The sequence below is a fragment of the Suricata suricatta genome, chromosome 12 (genome assembly GCF_006229205.1).
Source record: "Suricata suricatta isolate VVHF042 chromosome 12, meerkat_22Aug2017_6uvM2_HiC, whole genome shotgun sequence".
Lineage (NCBI taxonomy): Eukaryota > Metazoa > Chordata > Mammalia > Carnivora > Herpestidae > Suricata > Suricata suricatta.
In genome coordinates this window covers 56256619-56275780 of record NC_043711.1, presented here as the reverse complement: position 1 = coordinate 56275780, position 19162 = coordinate 56256619, and the positions used below count along the sequence as shown (strand labels likewise).

General features: G+C 51.6%; 1 protein-coding gene and 1 long non-coding RNA gene across 2 annotated transcripts in view; one reads left to right on the top strand and one right to left on the bottom strand.

The window, feature by feature from the left end:
• Positions 1-7178, top strand: part of LOC115273128 — a 10448-nt gene extending 3270 nt beyond the window's left edge. Inside the window, exon 2 of the long non-coding RNA XR_003900704.1 lies at positions 6701-7178. This is a non-coding gene — a long non-coding RNA (uncharacterized LOC115273128). The remainder of the gene's footprint in view (positions 1-6700) is intronic.
• Positions 1056-16702, bottom strand: SEC61A1 (SEC61 translocon alpha 1 subunit). Its single transcript, XM_029916029.1, has 12 exons — positions 16543-16702; positions 16205-16272; positions 13275-13340; positions 13109-13187; positions 12013-12144; positions 10322-10431; positions 9885-10038; positions 6807-6967; positions 5315-5512; positions 4928-5119; positions 4460-4536; positions 1056-3136 (listed from the first exon to the last, which is right to left on the bottom strand). Exons 1-12 carry the CDS (start codon positions 16547-16549, stop codon positions 2950-2952), a joined length of 1431 nt encoding a protein of 476 aa, XP_029771889.1. The 5' UTR covers positions 16550-16702; the 3' UTR covers positions 1056-2949.
• Between the last annotated feature and the right edge of the window lie 2460 nt (positions 16703-19162).

Sequence of the window (19162 nt, the reverse complement as noted above, 5' to 3'; positions counted from 1 at the left end):
GGGGGGGGGGGGGGTGAGCTTTCTGAGGCAACTCCTGCCCCATTTATCCCCAGGGCACCAATAACGAGTGCCGAATGGAAAGGAGTGTACAACGTGGAGGCATGCTGGCCAAAGGTTCTGGGCAGGGTGATGGAAGGTCCCAGAATGTTTGGGGCAGTGGGGTGAGGTGGACCTCTTTTTTTTTTTTTAAAGTAAGTTCCACACCTAGCATGAAGCCCAATGAGGGGCTTGAACTCATGAACCTGAGATCAAGACCTGAGCTGAGATCAAGAGTCGGATACTTAATTGACTGAGCCACCCAGGCACCCCAGAAATCAGTTTCCCAAGCCAAAGTCTAAGGCTGTCCTTGGGACACTGAGGTTGGAGCCCAGCTGAGGAGGAAGGTCCCGCCCACTTGTCAGTTGGGAGTCACCGAGGAAGCACCAGGCCCGGCAGTGGCAGTGGAGGGCTCCATGTCCAGAAGCCTGTCACCTTCAAAATCCAGGTGAGTGGGGAGCTCTTCTCTCCCATCAACCTGGAAACACGCATTATTCTCCCCGGAGTGGAAGCCATGGGGAGACCTTCAGTGCCCGTTCCAGGGAGCGGCCATCACGCCGGCCACCGCCATCCCTGTGATGGGGTCCTGGGGCGGGGGAAACCCTTCTGGCTTAGCTTCACATCTGGCTCGTCACGGCTGGCTGCACAGCAATGCCTGCTGTCACAGCCAAGGGCAACAGCACCCAGGGGCCTGGATGGGCGGGAGGGCGCCGTGCAGGGACGGTGTGGCAGGGCTGCCTTCATAGGTGAGACAGTCCTCCCCACCCCTCTGCACTTCCGGGAGGACCCAGCACTTCACCTGTGTTTCTCTTCACCAAACCCTAGGCATGCAGCTGATGCCACCCCCAGGAGAAGGACGTTTCCAGGCCATATGCCTGTCCGAGGAGGAATGTCCACTGAGGGGATACCCGGGGCACCCTGTGCAGGGCTCACATGCCTCATGCACACCGGGGGGCACCCAGCTCTTCCCTTGGTGGCCTTCTTGGGAACTGCAAACCCAGAGAACATGACCAAGGGGCTTGTAAAAAGTTGGCTTTTATTTGTCACTTATTCACCTTAACTCAGTTATGCCATTGCGGCGTCCACAGTGACAGTCCCCTGGAGGCTGGGGTTGGCCCCTACCCACTGTGATCACGGACCACAGAGCACGAGCCACGAGAGTCCCCCCTCCCCAGGCTGGTGCCCACGGCGCTGCCCCGGGGAGGGGGGCGGGTCGCGCAGACCGTGTGTTGCGACAGGCAGGGAGGCGTCAAGTCTCTGCTCAGGACTGGGTCTGACAAGGCCACGTGTGATGCGGTGGTATGCCCTGGACTGGGGGGGGCAACAGGCCTGCCAGGCCCGTCCTGGTTCTGCCACTGGCTTGCCGGGTGGCTTCAGGCAAGTTGCGTTTTGTCCCTTGGTCAGTGTGTGTCCTGGTTCGCATCGCCAGTGAGGTCTCCTGGGAGCTCCGACTCGGGACTGCCCTGCCACCCGAGTGGCCGCACCGTGACCGTGGCTCTGGGCTTCAGAGGCCGCTGTGGGCCTCCTGCTGGTGCAACAGCTCTTTCCACAGGGCCCCGGGTGCTCCCCTTCTAGGACCGGGGCATCTTCCAGCGAGAACCCCTCAGGTTCACGGTGCCTGACTCTGCTGTCCCTGCTGCCAAGCACGGCCTGCCCCTGAGGAGCCTTCCTAAAGGCCTTAAAATTCCTAAAATCTAGGTCCTCTGTTACTGCAAACAGAACTTCATTTTAGACGTAATTGGGAGTCTTTTCATACCAAACACTGGAGCAACTTACTAAAAAACAAAACAAAACAAAACAAACCCACCCCAAACAGTAAAAAAATCCTAAGCCCCCTGATCCAGATTTCATCATTGACCTGGGGCCCAGGCCCTCCTCTTTGCTGGGTGCTCCTGATGGAAGCTGACAGGAGATGGGTGGCATTGGGTCACTTACTTACTCTACATGCATTTGGTCCCAGGCACAATTTAAAAAAAGTGCTAAAAAAACATGATCAGAAGTTCTCAGCCCGGAAGGCGGCGGTGCTGAGCGCCCAGCTGCCACCTTTCCACATCTGTGCACCTTTCCCTCCGCCCAGCGCGAGGCCTGACCCATGGCGACAGCCGGAAGGGCTGGACAGACACACATCCCTTCAAGGGTCCTCTACACAACGTCCACCTGGCTTGGTCAGGCACAAGGCCATGAGGCTGGGAGCCCTGGCCTCGCTTGCTTGGAGGACACACGCCGACTACAGACAGACACGGGGCAGCCAAGCCGACTCCTCAGCCTCGAAGCCCGACTAGAACAGTCAATGCGAACAGTCAACAGGCACATGCAGAAAAATCAACAGTGGGCGTCTTCTGGAAAAATCCATCCCTTTCTTTTGGAAGAAGTCCTAAAAAACTACTTATAAAAAGGGAAAACAATTGTGTTTTCCAGGAAAAACAGTTTTGAGCCAGATAGTCCTACCCCTGATTGTGAAAAGGACTCACTAGTGAGCCCGCCAGCCAGAAAGCGCAATTTGCTCTTGGCCTCGTGCCCTGCGGCCTCAATGCAGACGCCGCCACAGGATTTGTGCTTCGAACCGACGGGATGGCCCCACGGCGGGGGCACAGCTCAGACCACTGCAGCCGCCGATGGCACTGAGCAGGTGTGAAGGTTAAAACAACAGTGACGTGGACGCTTGGGGACGGTCACTCACCACCCCCACCTCTGGCAGTCAGCTCAATAAAACCTCCGTTCTACAATTCCTCCTGCCAAGGCCAGAATAAAAAGCAAAATTTCAAACTGGAAAAATCCTAGCACTTTACAAAGTGGAATGCAAGAATAGGAAATTCAAAACCATCAAGAGACCAGAGTCGCGGTGCCACGGCAGTGCTCCCTATGGGGAGTCTCGTGGCTCCCTTCCTTCTCCCTGATCCGGGGAGATGGGGCTCAGAACAGAAGGGCGCCCATGCTGCCGACCTCACTCTGCTCCTTCACGAAGATCTCAAAGTACTGGTAGATGATGGTGACGGCAAGCAGGATTCCGGTTCCAGACCCGATGGCGCCCAGGAAGTCGGCCAGGACGGAGAGGGCCCCAATGCACAGCCCGCCAAAGGCTGCGGCGGTGGGGATGTACCTGGGGGGTGAGGGGCCAGTCAGCCACACGTCACCAGGCAGACTCCCCCTGCCAGGCCACCCGACACACCCACCTCTGACTGAGGCACCTGACTCCTGAGAGGCCACTCCGCTACCTCCTGGACCCTTCACCCAAGTATAGGCCTTGTTGGTCTGGACTGGGGCTGCACAGTCCAGCGAGGGCCGTGTGGGGCTAGCGAGACAGGACCAGTCCACACCAAGCCTCATGAGAGATTTTGAAGACATGAATGTAAAATCTCACTATGCTTTTTCTTATGTTAACTGCAAGTTAAAATGATATTCTGGACATACTGGGTTAAATAAAATACATTATTAAATTTCATTGCGCCAGTTTCTTTTTTAGTTTCTTTCTAAGATATACTCTGCATATAACATGTTATTAGTTTCAGGTATATTCTTGCTTTTTTCATGTGACCACTAGAAAATTTTAAAAATCCTATGGGGCTTGCGACGTATTACACCTGAACAGTGACAGCACTCTGGAGGGCTCCGAGAATCCTTAGAACTGCCCCTGCCGGAGACCTGGAAACAATCTGGAACTTCAGCGCTGGCTTCCCCCGTGGCTGCTTCCTTAGGTGAGGAGAGCCAGCTACAGGCCACAGGACAGCCCTTGTCGGCCACCTCATTCTGTGAAGTTACCTCCCTCATTCGTGTCACCATCCACGCTGCTTCCACGTGGCAGGGGAGGAAATAAGTGGTCACAACAGAGGCTAACGACTTGAAAAGCTAGAGACCCATACCGCAGCTCCAGAGGAAGGGAAGAGGTGCGGTGGTACGTTGATATGTACCCGAGGGGCCACCCGGAGTGTTCTCCCTGTCGTGGAACCCCACACCCAGCTGGTCATCAAGTGCCGCAGCTAGCCTCTCCTCCATGTCCCCAAGTCCCTGCGGCACTTGGGACCCCCCACCGCCATGCTCCCCAAACTCCCACAGCGGACTCTCGGAGGTCGGCCTCACTGAGCTTCCTAAGGGGACCCTGGGCGCTGTCCCTTCCCTGCGTGGTCTCGCCAGCCTCACCTCCACCTTGGCCCTCATCTGCCCTTGGAGCACAAGGGGGATCCCCGTGCCCAATGGCCAGCTCACTGTTTGGGACGGTGGGCCCGCGTGCTGCTGTACATGTACTTATTTCTTCTGTCTCTGGTCTCCGGCAGTGAGCAAGCTCACAGAGTCACAGACGCAGGGGACTTCCCTATCCCGTTACCCAAGGCTAAGTGTGAATAAATCAGAAGTCCCTAAGCCCGGTCAGGATGGTTAGCGTGAGGGAATCTCCAACACGGAGCCTGGGGATGGGGCCGGCACTTACCGGTTGAGCTCATGGACCATGGAGGTCTCTCGGTGGCCCCTCATCACCATTTGCTGCTCCTTCAGCTGCTTGGCCACCTGCAGGACGCCCACCAAGGAGGCAACGTTAAACTTTACACTGAAGTCGAAGAGAAGGCGGATGTCTCCTGGTGGTACTCGGCCCTCACAGCTTTCACTTCCACACTCCCAGCCCTTATACAGGTACCCCAACACGTGCTGCAAGACGTCACGTGACAAAGGCTAACCCCACAGTTTGGCTCCAACTTCCCAAACCCAGTGCTCACTGACTACTGAGCTCTGGGCCACTGACTCACTAGTCTCTGGCCATCAATGCCTCGGAGCCGCCCCGCAGCAGGGTGATGTGTGTGCGGGCCACTCTCAGGAAGAGCTAAAAAGCTGAGACAGTCCACCACTAACGGGTAAGGGTTACTGCGCCCCTGTCCCCTCCCCCACTGTAAGTTGTACTCACGTCTTTGGCGGAGGAGCCCGAGACCTCGATCCACGTTTTGGAGAAGAACGCACATGAGCCGAGCATGAACACGATGTACACCACAGCGTGGACTGGGTCTTCTAGCACCGAGCCGAATGACTCCGGGGGGGACAGGTAATAGCATAGGCCACCAACTGGGTAAGCACGTGCGGGACCCCCGGAAGACGTATCCTGGAAAGAACACACGAAAAAACTGTGGGTGCCACCTCGTCACGCCCTGGCATCAGGAGGAACACAGCTCTGAGCAGACAAAAGGCCGCGGTGCAGCCCCCTCACAGAAAAGGACATCTGACATGCGGAGTAGGAAAAAAGCTCTGAATGAAAGGTCTGGGCACCGGCACGATGCGCAGGCACAGCTGTACTCACAGACCAGGTGCCCAGCAGGCTGACGAGCAGGTTGCCGCTGAAGCGGGCGGACAGCATCTGCGAGATGACGTACAGGTTGGACACGAGCGCCGACTGCAGGATGATGGGGATGTTGGACGTGTAGAACAGCTTGATCGGGTAAGTGTTGTACTGGCCACGGTAGCGGGCTGACTTGATGGGCAGGTCCACGCGGAAGCCCTGGGGAGCCAAGCACGGCGATGTGGCCCTCAGCGCCTCCTCTGGCCGGGGACCGCCGCAAGGGAGCTGGCCCCGAGCACCGGGTCCAGGGCTCTGTGGCCTGACCCCACCCACCTGCGCACCCGGGCTCTGAACAGAAGGTTCCCAGAAGTGCTGGCGCAGACTCGCACCAAACCCCAGGAGTGAAATAATCCCACTTTTGTCGGAAACCAGAGTCCGGCATGTCACATGCCCCTCTCCGAGGGATCCAGAGAGAAGCCAGAGAGAAGCCAAAGAGACACGCTGGAGGCCCAGTGGCACCTCTCTGGCCTGTGCTTTCTGTGGCCACCACGGCCTCTGCCTGGCTCCCCACCATAGCCTTTTAGGGCATTTTTGATCATGAACAGGAAAGCTGAGCTTCTCTAGGATATACCAGCTCTCCCTCTAAAGCCCCTGGAGAATGGAGAGGGTTCTTTTTTTTTCTATTATCTTCACAAACTCTCAGTGCTTAGAATAGGGCTCAGAATACACCAGATTTATAATAAAATGTTCATGCTCCAAATGCAAACACTTGGTCAGACGCCAGCAAGTCTGTTTGTTTGTAATGAGGCATCCATGTCTCTGCTGAAGAACCAGAAGTGTTAGGTCCTCAGAAAAAAGTATCTGCCTGGTTTAAATACCTTTCCAACCGCTTTCTCAACTGCTGTCCCCCATCATCAATAGGCACTAGGATACAGGGGCGCCTGGGGGGCTCAGTTGGGTAAGCGTCCGACTTCAGCTCAGGTCATGATCTCATGGTTTGTGGGTTCCAGCCCCACATCGGGCTCTGTGCTGACAGCTCAGAGCCTGCAATCTGTCTTTGGATTCTGTGTCTCCCTCTCTCTCTGCCCCTCCCCCACTCATGCTGTCCCAAAAATAAACTAAAAAATACCCAAAATCAATAAATATCAGAATACAAAGTAGCCAATCAAAACATAAAAAAGGTTAATCCGACCACAGAACAGGAAATAGCAATTCACGTCTCTTGTGCAGAAACGTGTGACACAGACTAATAATTTGGAAGGTAAGAGGAAGGCCTTTTCCAAGACGTGGCTATTGCCTACCCTCGCTACACAACCTCTGGGTAAGACGCAGATGAGGGTTTAGAGTTGAGTTACTTGTCATTTCTCCTGAACTAAGAACTCACAGATTTTCTCTGTCTGCTGACAGGCCTGACTCAAGGGACTGAGATTTCAGAATGTCCCGCCTGAACTGTGTTTGCTGTGGTCAAGCGCCTGACCCCATCAGAAGTGGCTGTGGCCAGATCTGGACGCACCTGAAAGTAGATCACCACTGCGAAGACAAAGATGGTGGCGATCAGGTTCATGAGGTTGGGGAGGTTCTGGCGGTAGAAGGCCTCACGCAGGGCCCGGACCTTGTCGGTGCGGGTGGCCAGCAGGTGGAACAGCGCGATGATGGCACCTTCGAATTCCATTCCTGTTGCCGAAGGAAAGGACGCAGGTGGTAAAGAAACAAGCCACCAACTAAATCTGGCTCTAAGGTTCCTGGTGGCCAGAAAGAGTAAGCCCTGGCATTGACGGTGCTGCTCCCGTAACCACAGGGAGAGAGTTCTCTCGACCCTCACCACTGTTTCTTCTGTAGAGACCGCACACCCTGCGGAAACATGCCGTTCTACCTTTCAAATTAACTGATCTCATGTTAGTGTGAGGTGCACCTTGGTCCTGTGCCTGTGCATTTGCTCAAGTCTCTAACGCCACAGGCTATCTCCCTCTGGCTTCTGGACCATCTTGAGACGACACTTTAGGTCACCCGTCTAGCGGGCATCACCGCTGGCCTCTTCTGGACGTGGCTACTGTGGAAGAAACACGTCGTCCCAGCTGTTGGGAATTCCCCATCTACCCTATGATGCTGTCCTCAGTCCCCATGCATCCCTCCTCCCGGTCATGTGATGGGACTGGCCCCTCTTCCTGGGGCACAGAGCTCAGGGATCTGAAAGCTGGAGCCAGGGCACGCGCCGACTTCACAGAGGACGACACCCCAGTAGCCCAGGAAGGAAGGACTTGTTCCCCTCAGCCCGCACTCAATGCTGCCCCTCCCCTACACCTTCTCAGTTCTGACTCGTCTACCCCTTGTTCATGTTGTGCCAGCTGACCTTGAACACCAGCTACCTTCCCACCTCAGGGCCCTTTGCAGCTGCTTGTTCCCTCCAAATGGGACATTCTTCCCCCACATAGTCACAGGGCTCCATCACCTTTAGAGGACTTTGTTCAAATGGAAGCTTGGGGGGATGGACATGGTGGGGGTGAGGGAATCTTCTCGATCACCCAGACTAACCCTGTGACAACCTTCCTGATGTTTCCATCTTTTTCCTCTGCCTTGTTTTTCCCCAAGGTACCTGTCCCAACACCTGACCTCAGCACTCAGCTCCCTTCATATTCCAAGTGCCTAGAATGGCACCTGGTCCTTGACAGATCAGTACATGTTGAGTGAAGGGTGATGCCAGGGTTAAGCTCGAGTTCTCCTAATTTTTAACATAATCATTTCTCAAAACTCATTACCTGCTGAATCTCTGGGAACAAGACGGAGTTTCTAAGGGCTAAGTGTCACGTTGGGGGCAGAGGCAGTTTCGTTCCTGCACGGTCCCTGCTAACCCCACTTGGGCTGTGCCCACCTGCCCAGGGACCGGCTGTTCTCCCAGACCCCGGAGGGTGATGGTGCTTAATGCATTTCCATATGCCTGACAGAGTTCCAGCTCTGCTGCCATGCTGCCTTCTCAGCCCTGTGGCCTTTGTGACCTGTGCCCACCTCCGGGGTCCAGTCCTCCTTGAACCCCCTTCTCCCATTCCCTTCCCCCCATGGCTCCCACGGTGACACTCACTGCCCACACACGTGGCCATGGAGTGACCCTTCCCGGTTGCACCATCTCCCCAGCCTGGTCCTAACCACTAGCAGCTAACAGCATGACACTCTGATTTTAAAGCCGAAACAAACCCATTCGCCATTTTCCATCACCCTTGAAGAAGGCCTCCTCCGCCCCATCTCTTCCATGCTTTCCTCCTCAGGCCCTCACCAGTGCTTTCCACAACTCCTCAAAGCTGAATGACTGATTAGTTACCTGGCCGTGCACTCTGTCAACCCCCACCCCGCAGTCCAGGGTGAATCATTCGTTCCACACCCCACTCTCACTGCCTCATGGCCTGCTCCCAAATAGAAGGCAGAACATTGGCCAGAAAGCCCTGGCTGGTGGCTTCTGAGCCTTCCTAGCTCCTCCCCTCCCAGCTCCCCGCACTGGCATCACTTCCTCCTGCAGGACACCTGCGGCGGAGTCCTCACACACCGGAACCGGACCATCCATTCACTGTCCTGCCTTTTCACACCCACTCCTGAAAAACCCTCACTTCCTTCCCACCTTCCAGCTTCTCCCAATTTGCCCTGGATTTCCTAAACTTCTGGGAAGTGCCCAGGGAGGAATCATGTCTGCTTCTGCCCACTCCTCTTGGAGGCCCTTCTGACGTTTCCTGTATCTAGCTACACTTTTCCTTGTAATCTATTAGACGCATATGGCCCTCACGTGTGCAGGGACCTACCTTCAGTCTCACAAATGAGACCATGTAGTCTCTGGAGGCCAGAGACTGTTCCCAGCATTTCAATTAAAAAAAAAACAAAACCAAAAAAACTCAAATATGCATGAATATTTACTTCTCACGAGACTCTCTGAGTAAATAGCATATTGAGTGATGAAAAAAATCTGATTTTCCTTTCCTAGTAAGTCATACTTCCCTAAATGCTTAGAAAGTTTTATTAAAAACACTGCCTGTAACAAGATCTCCCTTCCTTAGCGGTATAAGATGGAACACTTACATGCAATACGCATCGACATTGAGCCACGTGTCACTCACTTCATGTTATTTCTCACTTAATCCTGGCGCCCTTACCACCATCAGCAATAGCCAGGATTTAAACCCTGGTGAGCTCCAACTTTAGGCCTCGCTCACAAAACTGCCCATCGCAGGACCATGTGCATTCGTCCAGTAATTTCATTTTTAGAAACTTATTCACAGCAAGCGAATTACCTGGATGGTGATTTACCAAGACATGTAAAGATGAATGTGTGCAGGTGTGCACTATCTCACTGCTGTAACAACAGTGCTCAATGTCCATCACAAGAAAACCGGGTATGAGCACAAACCTGTGTTTAAAACCTTCTACAGACAAAGGTTCCTCTGAACCAAAGCAAACCAGTCCAACGAAAGCAGGTCTGCAGGTCCAGAGAAACATGAGAAGAGAGTAGCTACAACTGAGGACTTTTCCTTGGAACGGGGGCTGCTGTCCCCTGCTCTGCGCACTCTGGGCCTGTGTACCGAACCCCGTCCCCAGGGGCCAGGGCCCGCACCTCGGCCGGTGTTGACGGTGGTGGGGCTGAACGCCTTCCACACGATGGTCTCACAGATGTTAGTGGCAATGAAGAGGGAAATCCCAGAGCCCAGGCCGTACCCTTTTTGCAGAAGTTCATCCAAGAGCAAGACAATTAAGCCAGCAACGAAGAGCTGTGGGAAGTAAAAAAGAAAGAAAACGAAAAACCACAAAGGGGCTGCAGTTCTGTTCTGTGTGGGGACAGTCCCCACAGTAACGGGCGTCCCCGGTGTCAACGCTAAGGGCAGGGCAGCCCCAGCTAGCACAGCCTTCCTCTGGTGAACTCGGAAAGGCCACCCCAGGGACTCTGGCCTCTTCTCCTGCCTGCTTGAGGCATGCCTCGGGTTTGTCACATGGGAAGGCTCGGGGCACGTGAGGGACGACTCAGAAGGGGGGATGTGTCAGAGTAGCGATTACCTGGATGGTGATTAACAGGCAGATTCCAGCACCCATCTCAGAAGGGTCTCCGTACATCCCTGTCATCACGTACACGATGGACTGGCCGATGGTGATGATCATGCCGAACACTGGGGATCGAAAGAAAGCGGCGTTCAAAGTGGGACACTGCGTGGTCTGGGAGAGGAGAGTTACTGAACTCCAGCTCCGGGCCAGGCGCCGGGGGAGCGAAGCGGGAGATGAACTCGGCGCCGCCTGCAAGATGGGCCCAGGGAAGCCCAGGCAACCCAAACGCCTTCCAACAAAACCATGCAGGCTCCTCAACTTCCGCTTCTCCGAAACTCACTTTCCTTTCAGTGACGGCAGGAGAGAAAGAGTTGAAATGTGACAAATCTAGTTCTTAACGAAAGGTGAGTCAGGGAGCCAGGGGGACATGACGTCCAGAGGCATGTGATTTGGTGACGGTGCCAACCCGCTGCACCCAAACTCAGGGCAGGTCGCTGGGGCTCGGGAGAGCCCTCTAGCTGACATACATGCCTAGGCCCTCCCCAGGCTCATTTGGGTCTAATCCAGAACACCGAATATTAGCCCTGGGATCAAGTGATCCTTTCCCAGCCTGCAGTTAATGTGTTTTTTTAGGAAACACCTCACAGCGCCATCAATTTAGCTACCAGTTTCCTCTGCCACAAAGTTCTGCTGGCCCAAGATACTTTTCTTTTTGTATTCGGATGTCTTTGTTTCCTGGATCTCATTATACTCCATTGTTATGCACAGTGGGATCAGCATGGTTTTATTGGTTCCACCAAACCAGATTCAATTTCACTTTTCTGCTTAGCTGGCACATAAAAGACAATTTTATTCCAAAGTACCTATCAGATATAGTTTCCACTGCACTTTTTAAAGAGTGCCTAATAAAACTGAGATCTCAAGACAGAAAAATTTCAAAATGAAGAGAAAATAGCTGGTCTGTACTTTTGAAAAATAATTTACATGTATCTTTTTAAATCCTGATGTGTGTCTAAAACGGACATGTCTGTATTGCTTTAGTCTTTTTTGCTCAGTCACTTAACCTCCTAACTCAAGATGTGTAAAACATGCTGGTGTAGAAGGAAATAAGAGCTGCAGAAGAAGCTGTTTCCTAATTAAACACATTTCACTGCACAGTCAGAGGCTGAATGTGATTGATTCCGAGGACCGGTCACTGTCACAGTAACCTGTTATTTGCCATAAAGCAAATACCATTATTCTCATTTTCACAGATGAAGAAACTGAGACTTCAAAGCTATGACCTAACTTTGTGTGAGGCTGCCGAGCTGGACTGAGAGGATCCTTCTCCCCCAAGTTCAAGCCTTTCAAACTCCCAGAAGAAAGAAAACAACACTTGTAGAGCACCTACTACGTGCTAGGCACTGAGAGATGTTTTGCACACACTGTTCAACTGAATTCTTACCACACTCTGAACTGTGGCTGGGGAGACAGAGACCCCAAGCCCCACTCCTTCCACACGATCACATGGTGTCTGGCGCCTTTCCCCTGCCTCATCCCACCCATCCAAGAGCTCTCTCACTAACACAGCCCACAGTACACCTAACAAGGTGGGGGGGGCCAAAGAGGTTAAGGGTACCAAAAAACCTGTCTTGATGTCCTAAACGTTATAGCAAATTTGAATTCCCAACAATAGACATCCGAACATTACTCAAATTCCCACTCACACTTCTGAGCTCCATTGAAGAGGGCTCGATCTTTCGGGGTGTCACCAACTTCAATTATTTTGGCGCCAGCCAGGAGCTGCATGATGAGGCCGGAAGTGACAATGGGAGAGATACCCAGCTCCATCAACGTGCCTTGAAGAAAGGGCAAGGCAAAGCACACTCGGTATGAGCTTGGAAAAGCAACCCATTATTAGAACTGAATGAGCAAAATTCGACAGTGAGCCCTGTATACAAATCCAATGTGTTTCAGTTTGCTAGTGGCGGTTAATTTTGAGAATAATCCCCAAATATCAGTGATTAGAGTATAATCCCATTCATTCTGTTCAGCTGGCCAGGCAGCGTCTTATTCTGTTTAGGAGGTCACATGGCACTCTCACAGATGACTGCATTCACATTCACCAGAAACAGATTTGTTCTGGTGTTACAGAGATGAGTAAGGTTCATCTCCTCATTGGTTAATAAAAAAGGGTAACATTCCAATACTTTCCAGAGTTTGGAAGAAGGTCTGTACCACTGTATCTAGTTGGGAATAAACCTCTACTTTCATTATGCAAAGATGAGCTACACTTCCAACTGGTTTGAAACTTAATTTGAACTATATTTTAAAACTGAGCTCATCAAAAGCAGTATCAATGTACATGTTCAAAATCCTCCCCCCATAGGTAATGGGCTAAAACACACAAAACACCATTACGTGTTTTCTTTGACACATACGTGTAACTACAGATATGAAAATAAACATTGCAGAGAAATAAATTACATATTCCAAAGAATGTTATCCAAACAGGAGAAGGACTGATACAAGTGTCGCCGTTTCAGAGGTTTCAAACACATCCTAGTTTTTCCAGGCTGTTTTTACCCTCCACGACCAGGACTTATCTTGTTATTACAGCTTTTGTGTTGCGCTCAAATACAATTCTGAACGTGACACCAGGCCTCGGTGCTGAATTTGGCATTTGCTAAGGCTACGCAGCACAGAATGCCAACATTCTTCCCAAACACCCTCTGAATTCCACACAAAACCAAAGCCTGTCATTTGACTAAGGGAGGCCAGTCAGGTCTACATGGTAGGAAGTGCAGGCGGCCAAGGTCCTACCTCTGTTAGAGGCTAGGATCACTCTCATCCAATAGAAAGGGTCAGCTGAATCCGAAGACATGATCCCGAACAGGGGGATCTGGAAAGAAGCAGAGAAAAGGAGTCAGCGTACTTCCTTCCAGCCTGTTCATTCCCATGCCAGCTCTGGGGTGCAGGCCGCGCTTACCTGGCAGCATACTAAGAAGATGAAGAGGGTGATGGCAGTCCACAGTACTTTCTCCTTAAACTGAATCTGTAGGGGAAGAGAAGGAATTCAGGCAGTAGGTGATTTTCATAAGCAAATTAGTGGAAATGAATTCCAATTGGATCCCTTTCTCAGTTCACCAGACAAAGGAGAGCTGAATGCTCCAAACCGCATGTACTGTGTGCTTTCTATGCACAAGACACTTATGCAGAGACCCTCAGAGGTACCATCTCATTTGGTCCTCTTGCCATGTGGCATTATCATCTTTATCATAGAATGAGAAAATGGAGTCCTAGGAAAGTTAATGTGTCCCAAATCCCACAGTTAGATGAGTTTGAGTACAAAAACCATGCTCTTAACCACCAGCATTGACGGTTTAGGAATTAGACCCGAGATCAAAGATGGCAGCAACAGAAGGGGATTCTGAAACCAGACAAGCCCGTATGACCAGTGAACGATCGCTTCTCATTTGAAAAGCTTCTGTAATTGGTAAAATCTTGCAATTCTGTAGGTTAACTAATTTGCAATTTGTGATCGTTCAACAGTGTATTTGCTATGAATTAAGGGTCAAACTGTCATAAACAATACTGAGAGGAAGACAGGGAGAGTTGCGCCTTGAACCTACTCATTGCCTACTAACAGCAACTGCTGAAGACTGTTTCACATCTCCTTGGGCACACAGGTAGGATAGGTGACTATTGGGAATCATTTCATAGATAATTTGTAAGTACCATTCAAAAGTTTAGGGACACCTGGGTGGCTCGGTTGGTTAAACTTCTGATTTCAGCTCAGGTCACGATCTCATGATCCGTATGTTCGAGCCCTGCATCGGGCTCTGTGCTGACAGCTGAGAACCTGGAGCCTGCTTCAGACTCTGTGTCTTCCTCTCTCTCTGTCCCTTCCCCACTCGCACTTTTAAATTCACATTAAAAAAATAAAAAAATAAAAAAATAAAAAAATAACAAGTTTAGAACCCCCCACCCCCAGGTACTAAGTAGTGGCAGCTTTTGCGGGTGTTCTGCCTCTACAGCTGCCTTCCCTGGACTTGCTGCCTGTACTGCAAGAGGCTTAAAAAACACCCTGTATGTTGTGTGGGCTGAGGAGTCTGATAGGGAAGTACTTGGTGAGCAGGGGTGTTGAGTGAACAGAACTGCGTTCTGAAAAAGTACTTTTCAACAGGAGGGGGAGAGAGGTCAAGTCTAAGTGAGCACTGAGTCAGAGCCCGGGCTCTCTGGTCCGAATAGAAGCTGCAGTCTTTCCTGACCACCGCTTCTGGCAGGCCCGGGCAAGGCTGAGGCACAAAGGCGACGGGCATACAGTGTCTCCTGCACCACACGAAGCGGAGCTGAATCTGCAGAACTCTTCTTCCTCCTGAGAATGCTCCCCCACCCACCGGGCACTTTGCTGCACCACAAAATTAGGCCAATGGAAGGTGACATCCCATCAGGCTAACTAGGAACCCAACTCGCTTGTACTGAAATGATTCTTTAGGGGAAAAAAAGAATCGACAATTTTTATGAGACTCCTCGTTTCTTAAGAACCAAGTCTTCTCTCTGGGACGCAGCCAAGTTCAACAGCAAAACTTGAAAAGCTCTTTATCCCAGTCCTAGCTACTTTACCTTTGAACTAGCCTCTGAAACCATCATCTTCTAGTCTACCCCAGACACCCTCTACTGCAAAGGCCTCTAAACCGCTCTCATCTCTACCTACTTCCGGAGCAATTTTCTAATTATCAGGCCTTTGCACTTCTCCCCACCGCCCTTTATGTTCTAGCAACACGGCACTATAGCCAACCCCTCCCACCTGCTGTCTTCCTGGTCTTTGCACACCACGTACTCCTTGGGCCTGGAATTCCTTCCCCTCTCCTCAAAAAAACTTCTATCTGTCCACTAAACCCACCTTCAGAAACCACAGCTTCTGGGCTTAATCCCTTCCTGGGCCACTGCTATTCCTGGCACGCATTTCCACTGCTCCATCTACCACACTTAGTTACATGGCCAAGGCTGGACAGCTTTTAAGAGGTTTGTGAAGAGTGAGTCCAAAGCTCGTCCCTTTCTACTATGCCAGAGGGGTGGGGTGAATAGCACAGCATTATATTCTGCCCACTGGAAGCAGCACGTATATGGAGCACTTTTGCACAAAATGATTATAAGTTAAGAAAAAAAAGACCACAAGGGTTAGCGCCCATGCTGATGTCAACTGATGTAGGTACGTGTGAATGTGTGAGCAATAGTCTAAAAACAGAAATATTTCACTATTCATTCTTTTCAATGTAAGAATCTAAATACAACTTTCCTGCTGTTGAAGAGCTTTACTAATCACCTGCGACACTCGCTACCCTGGGCCGTAGCCTTGCAGGCGCCCCAATTCTGATTAAGGGTCTATGTTTTATCTTCTCATGTTGTAACGTGTCTGCTGTAAAAAGTAGAGTTCGCAAAATGCTTTTTTTCCTCAATACTGTGACAGTCTACGTAAAAGGTACAAAGGCATCTGTGCGGGGGAAAAAGTGACCGCTGTTCGGTCCTTGGAGCACATGCATTCTCAGATCTTCTCCGGGGAAAATACCGACCACACAGCGCTCCAGTCGAGGTGAAGAAGGGAAGCTGGGTCACTCGGTCCGAGTACCCTGAGGCTTCCGAGGCCTTATTCATTCAAGGCCCGAGATCCACTTTGGGGACAGAGAGAACGGAAGCCTTTGTTCACTGGGGTAACGTCCTCGAAAGGTGCTCCCAATACAACACGGCCTGATGTGGGTGCAACCCCCCGCCCAGCCCGGTCACTTGCGACAAAGCTCAGGAGGATGGACCGGGAGAAGTTTCCACCGTGCGTGCTGAAGCCATTTTTAATTGTACCGCAAACTTCAGGCGCCCAGTTTCATGAAACCTTCTTTGGCGGCCGTATGGGGAACCTACCTTCCTCTCCGGCTTCTGAATTTCCGGCAGGATGACACAGAAGGGCTTGATGACTTCCAGAAATTTGACTTTGATGGGAGATACAAAAGCAGAGTTAGGGCACGTAAAAGCCTCCTGCGCTCCCCGGGGCCGCCTTCCGCCCAGCACGAGCTGGAGCAGGGACTAGGGGAGCAGGCCGCGCGCGAGGGCGCGCGAGGACCCTAAGGGGAGACAGGGAACGCGGTGCTCGTTCTGATGGCACCCGGGCGGGCCCGGTGGGTGGGCATTCGCCCGGACCGGTGAGGGGAAGAGGGATCCAATCCTTCCCGGCGTCGCCGGGGCTACCCCGAGGGACTCACTAGCCATGGCGGCGGCTGCGCAGGCTCCGGGTCCCGCTTGGGCTCCGCTCCACTCCAAGTGAGGTGACACTGCCCGCGGCCCAGCCCGCTCCGGAGCGCAGCACCTCCGCCGAGAGACACGTCAGTGCTAGCACCGCGGCGAGCGGCGCGGCGCGGGGCGGGGCTGAGGGCGGGTCGCAGGCCGCTTCCGCTTCCTGCCACGCGCTGCGGGCCGGCCGTGGCGCCGCCTCCGCCGAGACCACAACTCCCGGCATGTAGCGGGGCTCCCGGGGCCTGCCGGGAAGAGGGTGCTCGCTGGCGGGGCGGAGTGCGGGGCATGCCGGGATTGGGAGCGTGCGGCTGCGCAGACCTAGCAAAGCGAGAGGGCGACGGCGAGGGCGGGTTCCGGCTGATGGAGAAACCGAGGCAAAGGGCAGAAGCCGTCTGCGCGCGCAATTCTGCGAGCAAGGCAGAGCTCCAGGTCACTTCTATGCCCCTCTTGGCGCTTATAGCTCTGAGTTAACGAATACAGCATAACATCCTTTGATCAGGAGCCGTGTCCAGCGTAGACCGTAGTGCCCGACTCCTACTAGGTGCCCGGCTGGTGGGGCCGACGAACACCCTCGTTTGTTGAGTCATTCAGCAAACCCAGAGGCCTGTCCTATGCACAGGGTCCCAGAAATTATTCTTGTCGTGTCCCTGCCGTGTGAGGACGAATGGGAAGAGTTTCTGGAGAGACAGACGGTCAGAGAAGAGCTGGGCAGCTCAGAAAATGGTCTGGCATGCCAGTGAATCCAGGAAGGCCTCCCGGAGGAGTTCCTTTTGTGCCAAGACTCGAGAGATTCTGGCGACAGGAAGGAGGATGCGCCAGGTTGAGGAAACCTTTGTGACCAAGGCATGGCGGTGTAAACTGCCTAACATCTATAGGGGACAATGTCCTGTCTGGAGCAAAGGCTATATGAAGAAGAAACAATACGACTTAATGTTCGTTGGGGGATAATGGGTGGGACAAGGTGTGCTAGACTGGGAGTTTGGAATTTATTTTCGAGCCATGTGTAATTACAGGGTAGCGCTAAGAGAGAGACTTCATGCTGTGATCTTTTAGAGGAAGAGGAGATGGGCGATGTTGGCTGGGAATTAGGGAGAGTTTCCGGGAGCTAAATCGTGACCTGGACCTGGTATACGTTGGAGGTGCAGATGTGGCAAGATGCATATTTGTAATATTAATTTAGGGATTGCGGTTTCTCTTTCCCCCTTCCCTCCCCATGCAGACAGGATTTGCAAATTCTTGCCTCAGAAATTTTGGTAGGACGGGAGGGGTTTTTTTGAGAACCTTAACCAGGACTGGGAAATTATAATGACTGCAAGAGACAGGCAGGTGACTTCAATTAGCAAAGTAGTCCAAGTGTGACATCACTTGATACCCATCCCCCCACACCAAAAAAGTGACCAAGCAGTACTCAGAGCTGCTTCCAAAATCCAGCCTCATCTTCCAATCGAGGACCCACTGATAATCTCTTCTGGAGTTGTGGCCAAATGCTAAAACTGGCAGCCCCTGGTCTAACTCCAGGAGATAGACCAGAGCTGGTGTAGCCACTCTGCACCCTGCACCCTACTGAGTGTGAAAATACTGAATATTTTACGTAATGGTAAATTGTACTAATTGTGATAAGTGGTCTAATTAGTTAATATAAACTTAAACTCATTGGTGACAACAGTTTTAGGATATTAGTACCATTGAAAATGGGCCTTCTGATGTAGCTATATCCAAGAAATATTGATGACATACAGTTTGGCCTGTGTCACTGAAGGAACTGGCTGAGTAGCTTATGTTAACAAAACACTAATTGCTTTATGAGGATCACTAGCTTAAAATAACTTTATTCTTGGTAATTGTTTTGAAAGTAGTAGGTGTGCAGTGTCTCATATTTGTACATTTAAGGTTTTATTATAAAATACTAAAAACAGGGGCACCTGGGTGGCTCACTGGGTGGCTCAGTTGGTTGAGCACCTGACTTCGACTCATGTCATGATCTCATGGTTCCTGGGTTCAAGCCCCCCATCGGGCTCTATGCTGACAGGGTGGAGCCTGGAGCCTGTTTCGGATTTTGTCTCCCTCTCTGCCCCTCTCCCACTCGTGCTGTCTCTCTCCAAAGTAAGTAAACACTAGAAAAAAAATTTTTTTTAAGAAACTCTATTTGTTTTACTTATACCTATTTTTTTATTAAAAATTTTTTTAATGTCTTTTATTTATTTTTGAAAGACAGAGTGTGAGCAGGGAAGCAGGGGAGGGTCAAAGAGAGAGGGAGACACAGAATCGGAAGCAGGCTCCAGGCTCTGAGCGAGCTGTCAGCACAGAGCCTGAAGCGAGGCTTGAACCCACGAACTGTGAGATCATGACCTGAGCCGAAGCCGGACACTTAACCCACTGAGCCACCCAGGTGCCCATACTTAAAAGTATTTTAACAATTTGCTTAAAATACAAATTTCAAGATTTTGAAGATAATGGTTTTTGTTGACCTTATGATGTGAGCTACATTTAATACAATGTAAAGAACTTCGTTCATGGGCAAGAAAAATTATACTTTACTGAAAAGTATTTCCCTAAAAATGTCACTGGAGTATTTTACAGCAATTTAAA

Bases quoted from the DNA above. Each gene is read 5' to 3' on its own strand.
- SEC61A1 (XM_029916029.1), bottom strand. The intron at 10,039-10,321 runs GTAATCGCTACT...TACTTCCCACAG, and splicing joins GCCTGTTAATCACCATCCAG to CTCTTCGTTGCTGGCTTAAT. The intron at 5,120-5,314 runs GTGAGTACAGCT...TGTTCTTTCCAG, and splicing joins GCCTGCTGGGCACCTGGTCT to GATACGTCTTCCGGGGGTCC.